The sequence below is a fragment of the Linepithema humile genome, chromosome 6, assembly GCF_040581485.1.
Source record: "Linepithema humile isolate Giens D197 chromosome 6, Lhum_UNIL_v1.0, whole genome shotgun sequence".
Lineage (NCBI taxonomy): Eukaryota > Metazoa > Arthropoda > Insecta > Hymenoptera > Formicidae > Linepithema > Linepithema humile.
Window position 1 is genome coordinate 1549085 of NC_090133.1, and position 13830 is coordinate 1562914.

Below are 13830 nucleotides of genomic sequence, written 5' to 3' on the forward strand. Positions count from 1 at the left end.
TATGCCAATGTCTTCATGTATTTGAAATCACTTCGGTCAAAGTCAAATTTGCCGTTATTACGGGTCACGAGATGCTCCTTAAAAATGTGGCTACCATCATTTGCAATTGTGTCGAACTCTATACAGATAAATCTATATAAACATTTATAATATATCAGAAACAATATAATCAGAACAAATATTAATTACTTGATTTTTGTTGTTTTTATGTATTGAGAACACCACTCAAAAAATAAAATGTAATGATAAATATAATATGATAACAATAATAATTAATAAAAAGATTAACTAAAACTCACGTTTATTTTTTTTTTAAAGTACAGTGCATGACGGTGACGATTCAACTGCTCGACATAATTCTCCAACTTCCTTTGCATGTTGTTCAAACATGTGATTTTGTAAATGGCTCGCATCCCACATAAGTGTTACAATTTCATCACAAATCGTACATTTAGCCAAATCTCCTAATTGTCTCATGTATTTAAATCCCCAATAAGTATGATAACGGAGCAGCTTCGTAGAATGTAGTTTTTCATGATCGTTTATGTGTAATTTATTTGGCAGAATTGTATGACATATCATACATTCTATTTCACCTGCATTATCATCTATGAACCTCATACCTTTCCAGCCTATTTTTCTTTCTTCCGTCGTCTTCATATAGTTTTCATAATCGGAAATATCTTTATGCTTGCTCATGTGCTGCTCAATCGTCTCGATGGAGACATATAAAAACTGGTTTAAACAATGCTTACATTTTACTCGAAAATCCTCTTCAGCTGTTGTATAAAAGCTTTTCATATAAAACGAATGTTTAAAGTTATCTTTCAACATCGGTACGTTTCGTTTAATGGGTTTCTCAAAATTATGTATTCGGAGGTGATCTCTTAAATTTTCGAGCATCAACGGAAACGTCATTTTTGTGTCACAAAGATTACATTTTCCAAAAAAATTATTACTTTCTTCGGCGTCGATGTATTTCCAAGCCCAACTTTGTGATTTATAGGGCTTTAGATCTTTGTTCTCATGATTTGTCGACAAGTGATTCTGTAAGAAATGCGTCGACCATCCTGTAGATATCACAACTTTACATACAATACATATTGATTTTCCATCTCTTGTTAAGTAAAAATATTTCCACACATCATGCTTATGTTGCATATCGCATTCCATTTTAAGTTCATCTTGATGCTTAACAGACATGTGTTTCTTAAACTTATCAGCTGACGCGTATTTAATATCACGTTCGCAAATTTGACATTCCACTTGAAAATTGTGGTTGGATTCCTTTTTTACATAAAATACTTGTATCCAGGAGAATTCTCTAGCCCTTAATTCCAAAGACATTGTGTCTGATCTGTACGGTAGAACGTGTTTAACTAAAGACGATGCGAACATTATTTCGTCGAACAGTGCCTGATGGAAGTGGTCGAAGAAAGAGACGTAGTTTTTCTATTTGAACGTAAATATTGACAGCATTCAAACCTACCTAACAGTTATCAAAAGGGGCGATAAGAACTGATTCGAATGTATGGTAATATAATAATTTCGCGAGCGAGAGAAAAAGAGAGGGGAAGAAGAAGAGGCATTATAGCAAATCTGTAAAACATATAAATAATATTTTCTAAATAATGCAAAAGTTGTTCTAAAAAGAATTTTTTAACTTTCAATTAATATTCCATTATCTATAAAAATGTCTATATCAAAGAAATGTGTGATTTCTTTATTTATTTATATTGCGATATGTAAAAAATAATGCATATGATACATTTTTTGCAGAAATAGAAATATTTCCTTTTCTATTTTATTCACCTTATTTCTAATTTGAATGCACTACCAACATTATCGTCACTTCCTTCATTTTTCTTCGCAATGTACTACAAGTTATCGATGTAATTTTCATGTTCTACTATTCTGTTGCTAATTACTTGACTATAATTTTAAATATCTTAAATTCATAACTTTGGTATTCATATTGAAATAAAGCAATTATTTAATATTTCAAATTTGTTACAATTTATTGTAACTTTTGATTGTTTGAGTAAAATAAAAAACAATCCTTGCCGTTTCATTAACATGGAACACATGTCGATAAATAAACAAGTAATACATATTTTTATAATAAAATATAAGTACATATTTAATTATAATTATTTCCATAACTCATACAAAATTGAAAAATAAATAAAACAATATTTAAAGCAATATTTCATACAATATTGAAAATAAAAAATGAATAAAAAATAAATCCAAGACTAGTAGTTAAGTAATCGAACAACAATTTGGATCTCAAGATCGAATCAGTTCGCATTTCATGATAAAATTTCTTATTCGAACAGAATCTCTATGTAACAGACAGATGCAAATAACAATTGCATTCAAAAAATTCTAAAATAAAATTATTTTGTTAGATTTTATATTGTGTAATAAAAAATTATTTTGTAATTTACAATGCTCTACGCATTGCTCGGGGCGATTATACACACACCTACTCATTATTTAGTTACATGATAAATTTAAAAATTTTGCAATATTCAACGTTGGCCCTAGTTATTATGACACGTGCGGTAAATGAATGAAAAATAGGTGACCAGAAAAATCGGATAAAAGTTTAACTAATATTGCACACTGTTACAAAGCAATCAAAAATCACATCGACACTTAATGTTCATCCTTATAAAAATTAAACGTTTCTTTCTTTTTACTTTTTAGAAAATCGTAATACATATTTGTAATATAATATAATTAAATATGAAACATAATTTTCTTATATATATGTATTTTTTTTCAAATAAATATATTTTATATATGTACAAATTATTATCACATGCCATATGTATCTGTGTGAGTACAATCAAACTCAAACTACATTTATATGAATACATGAATTTTATTTATATTATTTGCACATGCAAAGCTATCTACCAAAACTTGAATTTATCACGCAAATTACAATAATATTAAATTCGTAAAAAGTTCTAGAAATTTTTAAATAAGCGTAACAGTAATGTAATAAAATACAATTTCCTACTTGTAATACCTTAAATAAAACATTAATTTCATAGTTGAAGAATTTGTAAATAAAGATAACATTAAAATGATAAAATGATACAATCTGTTACACGCTTGAATTATTTTAAAGGTAACATTAAATTCGTAAACAAGAAACTTTTAAATAAGCTTAAAATTAAATTCTAAAATGATGGAATTTCTTACATGCTTATAATACTTTAAGACGAGATTGAGAAATTTTTAAATAAGTATAAAATAATGAAATAATACAATCTCCTTGTTCGTAATACTTTAGAGTATTGATACATTATTTACTAAAGATTCAAGTTTAAACGGAACATACGCACAGAAAATATATTGCAAAAACATAATCTGTTCAAATAATTAACATACTTCTATGGTGATATTCGTACTTTTCTCTTCTCTTCGTATTTAAAAAATTGTGTATGCTTTTTTTCTACTTTTTACATAATAATTCAAAATTATTTCATAAAGTCATATAAAATGTAGACATCAAAACTCTTCAAAAATTATTTACACCAGCATTGCAAAAAGGAACTAAAGGAATATACATTTCGTACATGGATTTGGAAATACCGTCTTCTTATGCACAAAAAAGCAATACTTCTATGCCCAACTGCGAAATACATAATCCTCCAATTCTTTCCTAATATGGTCCTGTTAGTGATTCGCTAAAGATTCTGATTTCTACTTTTTTCATGAAAATATTGTACAAAAAAGTAATATTTTCAGGTCCAATTGCTAAATATATGTAGCAAACGGTTCTTTCTTCAAATATCGAGTGACGTAGACATTATATCTATTTTAAGCTACGATGCGACAAATTTCGAACAAATACTAATGATCTAATTTTTGTTATTCTTATTATGTATGTACTGAGTACGTCAATGGAAGATTCGTCACTATAAAAAAATCGTTATATTATGTTATGTTATAATCATAAAGTCGATGTACTTTTTATAAATGTATAAACACAGTTTTTGATTTTAAAACGTAATTTGAAGCATATCATGCTTAAAATTTATAAGTATGGTTTAAAATTATAAACTTATAAATATATTAAAATTTGCAAATTTTATATATTTATAAACATGAAGCTGATATGCGACAAATAAGTCAAATTATATGCCAATGTCTTCATGTATTTCAAATCACTTAGGTCAAAGTCAAACCTGCCGTTATTGCTGATCACGAAATGCTAATATATGAACACAGTTTTTGATTTTAAAGCGTAATTTGAAGTATATCATGCTTGAAAATTATAAATATTGTTTAAAATTATAAATATAGTATTTAATTTTATAAATTTAAAATATTGCATTTAAATTATAAATTTATAAATACATTTAACTTTACAAATTTTATATATTTATAAACATGAAGCTGATATGCAACAAATAAGTCAAATTACATGCCAAAGTCTTCATGTATTTGAAATCACTTCGGTCAAAGTCAAACCATGCTAATTAAAAGTGTCGCTACCACCATTTCCAATTGTCAAACTCGATGTAGAGAAATCTATATAAAAATATATAATATATCAGAAACAAATATTATTTACTTAATTTTTGTGGTTTTTATGTATTAAAAACGCCACTTTTGAGTTATTCTTTGGAATAAAATGTAATGATAAATATAATATGATAACAATAATAATTAATAAAAAATTTGATTAAAACTCACGTTTATTTTTCTTTTAGGCTGCCTGGCTTGTCGACGGAATAACTTGTTGATACATTGCATTCATTGTTGTCCATATCTCTTCGTGTTGATTTTTTATGTGACTTTTTAAATGGTTTGCATGCCAAACAAGTTTTACATCTTCTTCACAAATCGTACATTTTGCCAAATCTCCAAGTTGTTTCATGTATTTAAATCCCCAATAAATTTGATAGGAGAGCAATGGCTTATGATGCGTTTTATGATTGTTTATGAAGAATTTATTTTTCAGAATTTCTTGACATCCCATACATTCTATTACACGTGCATTATTATCTATAAACCTCATACCTTTCCAGCCTAATGTTCTTTTTTCCGTCTTCTGCATATATTGTTCATAATCGAAAATATTTTTATGCTTCCTCATGTGGTCCTTAATCGTCTTAATGGAAACATAAAAATAATTGTGTCCACAAGTCTTACATTCTGCTTGAAAATCCTTTTCAGCTATTGCATAAAAGTTATCCAACCAATACAAATTGTCAATTTGATCTTTCCACAACTGTACATTTCGTTTATCGTTTACTTTTATTCCATCTTCTTTGAGGTGAAGTATTAATTTTTTAGACATCAACGGAAACCTCATTTTTGTGTTACAAAGCGTACATTTTCCAAAAAAATTATTAACTTCCTCTGCGTCGACGTATTTCCAAGCCCAATTTTGTGTATCATAGGGCTTTAGTTCTTCTTCGTTCTCATGATATTCCGATAAGTGATATTCTAAGGATTCTTTTGACTGTTTTCCAAGCATCACAATTTTACATACAATACATCTTGTATTTCCTTTCTTTGTTAGGATAAAATATTTCCACACATTACGGTTACATTGCATTTCGCATTCCATTATATATTCCTCTGAATGCTCAATACGTATGTGTTTCTTAAACATACGAACTTTCGCGTATTTAATATGATTTTGGCAAGATATACATTTCACTTGAAAATTGTGGTTGGATTCCTTTTTTATATAGTGTTCTTCTATCCAGGGGAGGTCTCCAGTTGCTAATTGCCAGGACATTGTGTCTGATCTGTACGATAGAACGCGTTTAACTGAAGACGATGCGAATATTATTTCGTCGAAAAGTGCCTGATGGAAGTGGTCGAGGAAAGAGACGTACAGTTTTTCTATTTGAACGTAAATATTGACAGCGTTTAAACCTACCTAACAGTTATCAAGAGGAACGGTAGGATGCGAATGTATAGTAATATAACAATTTCGCGAGCGAGCAAGATGGAAGGGGCGAGAAAGAAACCTTACAGCAAATCAGTAACACAGATAAATAATATTTTCCAAATAATGCAAAAGTTGTTCTCTTAACGGAATTTATAACCTTCAATTAATATTCTATTATTTATAAAAATGTCTACATCAAACATATGTGTGGCTTTTTATTTATTGATACTACGACATATAAAAAATAATGCATTTGATACACTTTTCGCAGAAATAGAAATATTTCCTTTTTTATTTTATTCACCTCATTTCTATTTTTGATGCGCCACAATCGTTATAATCATTCCCTTCATTTTTCTTCGCAATGTACTAGAATCGGTATGATTTTCACCGATAACTAATGTATTTCATGATTGTTTATGAAGGAGTTATTTGACAAAATTTCATTACATATCATACATTCTATTTCACGGGCATTGTCATCTATGAACCTCATACCTTTCCAGCCAATTTTTCTGTCTTCCGTTGTCTCCATATATTCTTCATAATCGAAAATGTCTTTATGCTTGCTTAAGTGCTCCTTAATTCTGTCATTGGAGATATATAAATAACTGTTATTACATTTCTTACATTTTGCTCGAAAATTCTCCTCAGCTTTTCTATAAAATTTATCCAACCACCTCAACGTTTCAATTTGATCTTTCCAAAACTGCACGTTTCGTTCAGCGTTTACTATTCTCTCATGTTTTCCGAGATGATGTATTAATGTTGTAGACGTAAACGGAAACCTCATTTTTGTGTCAGAAAGCGTACATTTTCCAAAAAAATTATTAACTTCCTCTGCGTCGATGTATTTCCAAGCCCAATCTTGTGATTCATAGAGCTTTAGATCTTCTATGTTCTCATGCTTTTCTGATAAGTGATCATTTAAGGAATCTAATGACATTACTCCACTATTTTACATACATAACAAACGAAGGAAATACATCTTGTATTTCCTTCGTTTGTTATGTTAAAATATTTCCACACATTATGCTTCCGTTGCATTTCGAATTCCTTTTTATGTTCATTTTGATGCTTACTAAGTATGTGTATGTTAAACTTAAAAGTACTCGCGTATTTAATATAATTTTCGCAAGTTTTACATTTCACTTGAAAATTGTGATTGGATTCCTTTTTTGCATAGTGTTCTTCTATTCAGGGGAAGTCTCAAATTGTTAATTGCCAAGACATTGTGTCTGATCTGTACGACAGAACGCGTTTAACTGAGGACGATGCGAACATTATTTCGTCGAAAAGTGCCTGATGGAAGTGGTCGAGGAAAGAGACGTACAGTTTTTTTATTTAAACATAAATATTGATAGCGTTTAAACCTACAGTTAGGAAGAAAGGCGGATAGGATGCGAAATATGTATATTATAACAATCTCGCGCGCGCGCGCGAGAGAGAGGGAGGGAGAGAAAGAGAGGAAGGGAGGGTGTCAAAGAGTTTTTTCAGAAAAGAATTCGGCGATAAATAATAGTAACGCGAATATGATAAATTTTGTTGCATTGATTGCATTGATTGCGGCGCACTTAATACGCGACGTTTTATTTTATTATTTTAACATATTATCTGATTAAGTTATTTGTATAGTAAATATATTATTACATGCCACATTTTATGCACAAACTCTTGTCTTTATTTTATTTATTTTAAGTATAACACACTGCATTATTAAAATAATGATCTCCTAGTAGAAAAAATAAAAAAATTATAAGAAGATATTAATTAAGACATAATATATTGTTTTCTATTAAGAGAAAAACTGAAAGCGGTTAATATGTATTTGTTTCAATGAAATGTGACGTATTTTATCGAACGCCCTTTAAAACTTTCCTTTGTAGCGTGAATATTTATGCAGGGAGAGTTGGAAGTACCGCTATTGTGGCCGATATTAGACCGAAGCGAAGCGGAAATACGCTTTTGTTTGAACAATAATATTGACTCTTTTGCAAGGCGTTATGAAGAAAAGTTATATAATGCAATGTATTTGCGTAAAATTGCTTATTTATCTACGTCGACCAACTTGTGTTACCCAAACATAAATTTACATGACATCTCTCCACATTTCAAGCTCGTATTCTATAGCTTGATAAAAACATAAAAGAATTACAATTCAAATAATAATCTGATAGACTTGTTGAATTGCATTTTTTAGTTTTTCTCTTTTCTTCATTGCGCGATTCGTTGTTAAAACAGCGAATAGTTGTGAAAATATCTTATGTAGTGATACAATAAATGTACACTATCGTCCATTAATGTCAACACACTTAAAAGACTCCAAAATTCATCGGACAAATAACGAAAGTCTAAGAGAATTATAAAAACAAATTTTTATTGGTAAAAAAATAACTGTTATGTTATATATGACATATTACATTAAGAAAAATTCCCTTTTTTGTTAGAAAAAAGAGCAGAGAAAAGAAAATTAAATAGAGATCAAATTTCTTAAACATGAGCTTAATCTATAATTATGTAAATAAATCAATAAATATTAATATTAACTAATAAAACCAAAACTCTTTCAGACATTCTACAAGGGAAAACAAACCATCAGACCGGATGCAATCAATAAACTTGTGCAAAGAAATCTGCATTTTGTAAAAAAAAAACTATAATCAAGATTAAGAGAAGATAATTGAATGAAACCAAATAGTCGAAATGCGCAGTAATTCTCGATTTCATTTCAAGAAAAAAATTGCGCCCGGTATTCGCTTTCATGAGTAGAATTCTTCTTCTCCATAAAATTTGCTTAGATTTGTTTTTTGTGCAATGAAAAAGTTAGGTTTATTGAAAGTAATGAACGGTAGATTGTACTTCCGCTTTAATGTACGTACTAATGTAAAAGACAAGCGTGTACACTGCCGTCCGTCCGTCCGTCCGTTGAGAGAAGAAGCGCCGGCTGTATTCCGCGAGCGAACGCAGTCCTAATGTAGCTATAAAACGGATAGAACGTCGACTACCGAGCAATGTGGCAATTTTCTCGTTGCAGGTTAGTGATTTGAGAAACGGGATTAGTCCCCTTCTCGCGATCGCGTTAATTCGAGCGGGCATTTATATGCGCGGCCGAGAAAAGGATCGTCTTCTCTGCGATCGAGATTAACCGTCGTTCAGAGATTAACGGGATGGTTAATTTGCCGGGAAGCTGAAAGTCTCTGGATAAGATTAAGAGCCGGGAACGGATGGATTCTTAATAGATTACGGCCTCGTCGTGAATTCAGCGACAGAGCTCGATGTTCGAATAATATTCCAACAAATGACGCACTTCCCCCTTTCGTAATCACGCGACTGTAGGAGGGAGAAAGAGGAGAGAAAAGATTAGTGACGGGAGAGAGAGAGAGAGAGAGAGGCATGTTATAAAATAGACATTTTGCGTAACGAAAACGCCGCCGGGTATCAACGCGAGCACGCGAAGAAGCTAGGAGTCAAATAGTCCATGCTAACCTTCTCGATGTAGACCGCGGTGAAAAGAGTGCGGCATGTGAAATATTTGCAACTTACATTGCAATTTAATTTTCCAAAGTTCCGACATTTTTACTTGTTCCGAAAAGCGTTTAGACATTATTAAACAATGACTTCATATTATTATAAAGATCAATGTAATACTAAATAAATAATAAATTTAATTTTGCAAAATTTTTCACTTACAACTAGTCGACCTTCATAATTGCTGATACACATATGCGTTGAAGGGGAAAAAAAAAAAAAACTAAACATCTCTCCACGAATAGGCGGAGCGGTTGCGTCGTATATTTATTTGCGAGACTCGCTCGTATCCGTTGTCGTAGAGAAAGACGAAAATTTCACAACACCGACGACCACGGCGGCGACACGTAATAACGTCCGTTCAACAAGTGGTTGCAAACGATAACGCAAACGATCGATGCTGCCAACAGCAGCTATTTCTCGATCGAGATGCGAACAGCGAAAAAGGCCGCGCAAAAAGAATGCAAATCTTGCGGAGGCAGCTCAACAAGTGGCTACTCAAATTTTCAAAGTTATCCTCTCGCGATCGGACAGGCGGTAATTGCGCTCTTGATAATCAGGATCCAGCGAGACCGATAAGAACGAGGCAGTGAATATTGGCTTAAGCGCTCAAGTTTCCGACGTACTGTCGCGTTGCACTATCGCAAGCCGATTACGCCGGGGAGATCTTAGAGCCCAAGTGTTTATCGCGCACATATTCCGACGAAGAGTGTTTTGCTTTATACGCTGTTGATTTGGGGAAAGAATTTATTTGTTGAAGAAATTTTGCTCGGAAATCGCGAGTCAAAAAGAAATCACGCGATATATTTAAAATGACCTGTATTTCGCGTCTCGAAATTCAGCGACGCTGTTCAAGTGCAGATATCGATCTCGCCCGAGCGGCTTATATAGCACAACTTCCGCATCGAATGTCACACGCGCGCGAGATATCAATCGAAGGGACAATTGCGAGAGATATGTCGCGCGTCGGTCGGCGAAGGGGAGAAAGCCAGAAACCAATCAGTGACACGAGCCCGATCGGCGTGGCCTATTTGGCCCATTTAGTAACCGGCTGCGAGAACGTGTTGGACGTGCAAGACGTTCAACGCGCCGCGACGTTTCGAACGTCATACGCCTGTCGATCGGACTCGCTTGATTTCTACCTGAAAGCGAACGTGATGTGTGCGCCGATAGGTCCGTTTTTTTTTCGTAGCTCGCGCCTCCCGCGCATCGCGATTGTGCGCTCGTTTAACCGAGAGATTTTGCATACTTATAATCGTGTGTGCAAAATCGAATTTATACGAGTTTCTCGATCAAAATCATGGGAAATCGGTTCTCCACAGGATCGAGGAAAAAAAAAGTAGATTACGTAACTAGATTTCCGGAAAAATTATTTTCCGTTTTGCTTCGCGCAAAATTCAATTTTCGCACCACTGAATGTGATAAAAGAAATATCGTTGCGATGAGTTATCGATCGATGAAAAAATTATGCACTTTTCCTAACGCAGGACGATAAAGTTGTCCGGGGAAAAGCGGATAAAAGCGGCGAATGTAGCCAGATGAGAAATAAAAAGCTCATCAAAAATCGTTGCGCACCTCTGAGGTTATTCGTAACAATTTTATCTCAATTGGATTTAAGTATCATTCCGAAATTAATATGCGCCGAATGTAATCACCGGTGCAAACGCGCGTGTTTGCGCTATTCCAGCACCGAAGACTGAACGGCGAAATAAATAAATCGAGAATGACGAATGGATTTAATGAAATTTTTCAACGTCCCAAGAATGCGGGAATGCATACTGCCTTCGCGCAATGAGACGTTCGAGACAATTCGCGAAGCGTAGTATTATTTTTCCGGACGGAAAAACGCACTTGTCGATCGTTCATTTTCAAGCGGAAAGTGATCGTACGATTGTAACTCACCTCCAAAAGTTTGGTAGAACTGCGAGAGATAAGTGAGAATGGACAATCGATCGGGCACCGCGCAAGACGCCATATCCTCGGCGTCCAAAAGGGCGGGAATCCCGAGGTGCTGCTCGGCTGTTCTGAAAGCCAGCTCGTTGTTTCTGTACACATCGTCCTTGTTCAGGCTGTTGAAGTCGCTGTAACAGAGAAGCGGCACGGGGTGACTTAAAGATACCGCCGTTATCTGTCTCGCGCTGCTTTTATCCTTACACTAAGCAGTATTAATCTTCCGCTATTCGTTACTTCGGTGTAACTTCTCCCCCTCCCCCGCCTCATCAATATTTATTCGCTTCGAAGATTCGCTCGATAAAACGTCGGATGTATAAAAAAGATTCCTTGAATTAATCAGACTCTTTGTGGGCGTATATGGAGAATCGTTGTGTTATTTTTTCTCCCGTTAAAAGCGAGTACAAATAACCGAGACAATTACAGCTGCTGAATATCTTGTAAAGTGCGGCGAAGTATGCTCGGTATTTATTAAAGGAACACTCGACCGGCGCGAATCCGTCGCGCAATTATATCCCTTTTAATAAAACGAAGATCCGCAACGGATGTGACGCAATATTGAAAAACGCGAAATAACTTTGAAATGTGAGAGATGCTTAATAAAAATGCAAGCGACTTTTGATATATCGCAGTCTGTAATTTTACTTGGCTTCTAATGCCGCACATTTCAGCTATAAATTGTAATTAAAAATGCAGAAAAATAATGGCAAAAACGCTGCAATATCAGCGCGTAATGCATGAGAAATCGGCCAACTGTGCGAAATGCAACATATCCGAATATACGATTGCTACAATTGCCGATGTTATTTGTCGCATATATTGAAATCGGCGTAGCATGTCGTGGGCGTGCTGTAGGTGTGCACACTATACAATAGAATATGCCGGAAACAGGGGCGACTCTATGGGATTGCGTCGAGAAACGTAATACATCGTATCGTAATTCAATTTTCGCATGACTGAAAAGGTTCCACAAACGTATACTTTATCGCACACATCGCGCCGAGCAATGTGCTTGGACCGGAATCCATCGAGGCGCATATGCGGCAGTGATTGTGAAAGTAGGCTAATTGTAAGACGTGTTTTTTGTTTCGAGACATTTAGACTTTTGCGTTTGCACGTATTGTAGAGTCAATATCTTCTATCAATTTGAAAATGCCTAGCAGCATTTAGGAAGGTGTTTGAGACCGACCTTGCGACCGACAGTTACCCTTAATATTTGTTGTCAAATAACAAAGAACTTCTCGAAAGCGAGAACGATCGTCTGTATGTGTGCGTGCGTATGTCTCGTGTTTTTCGGCCGATCGACGGGCGCGAACAATAAACAGAGGTTCTCGGAAAGCGCGAATCTAGATAGAGGCGTTCCGAGAAGTGTAGCGTGCAAACATTAATATATTAGCGAATCTTCCGTCGTAACATAAATAAATTATTCTTTTTTACAAATTAAAGTAATCTGCTCATATAAATCCCCTGCATTAAAAATATTTTTCTCATTGCGACAAAATATTTTCCAAAACACATATTTTTATATTCAATTTTCCACTATTTTTAAAAAACAATTCTACATTATAATAATATAAATCAATGTAAAAAAAAGTTCGATTTTTCAAGATTATTGATTTAATCCACTTTCATAATTTCCGGCATATATTATTTGGAAAAAAAATTAGTTGCAGTAGAAATAATGAAAATTTTCGCCATTTCTGCTCTGGTCTTTCAGGACCGTCTGAGAAGTAACGCTATCGAGTTAACGTCGACGGCTAATACCGTAAATAAACGCCAACTTATCGAGATAGAGCGATATTGCCGGCAAAATTTTCCCAGCAGACCGGAAACCTATTCAAAGACATTCAAAGAGGTGACCTCGGATCAAAAGTGCTGAAAAGACGACTTAAAAGCGCCCTTGCAATAACTCGCTGTTTAATACGGAAGCGTTCAAATACGAACCACTGAAGATGCGATTATTATATACAGAATTATAATCCGCTCGGTATTTTTTACAGCGCATTTTGAAGGATGCCCGATACGTGGAATGCCATGAGTGCTCCACTTTTAGATGAATCGATATGCATAAGCCGCATCGGTGCACATCGTTCAGCGGTTGGAGTAATACTTGAAATTTTAGGTCGAAGGACGAGCACCGGTGCTCGTCTTCGGTTAGCTGGATTGATAGCGAGCGGGCAGCTAATAACTTCGCACCGAAGGTTAAAGTTTTCGTTGCGATGTAGATGGAGCGTGAAATCGACGCATAAAACTCCTCAAGTAACGATATTTGCATAGTTTATACAAAATGATCCGCAGTAACGTCGATAATAATGGAATATCGCTGTACCGCCAGATATTCCTTTGATAATTATTGATGATGTAATTTCGGATGTATTTCGCGCTATAAAATTCGGGGGCGACAGACGACGGGAGGTCGTCCGGGA

At 34.1% G+C, this 13830-nt stretch overlaps 1 protein-coding gene and 1 long non-coding RNA gene across 5 annotated transcripts in view; both read right to left on the reverse strand.

Annotated features, from left to right (window-relative positions):
• Positions 1–13830, reverse strand: part of MICAL-like (protein) — a 98480-nt gene that overhangs the window by 38990 nt on the left and 45660 nt on the right. For all 4 annotated transcript variants that reach the window (XM_067357198.1, XM_067357197.1, XM_067357196.1 and 1 more), the window contains one exon: positions 11357–11535. In XM_067357198.1, coding sequence (XP_067213299.1) covers positions 11357–11535 — 179 coding nt within the window. The remainder of the gene's footprint in view (positions 1–11356; positions 11536–13830) is intronic.
• LOC105673084 (uncharacterized) lies at positions 63–8751 on the reverse strand. Its single transcript, XR_010890742.1, has 3 exons — positions 4717–8751; positions 300–4551; positions 63–118 (listed from the first exon to the last, which is right to left on the reverse strand). It is a non-coding gene; the product is annotated as an uncharacterized lncRNA (long non-coding RNA).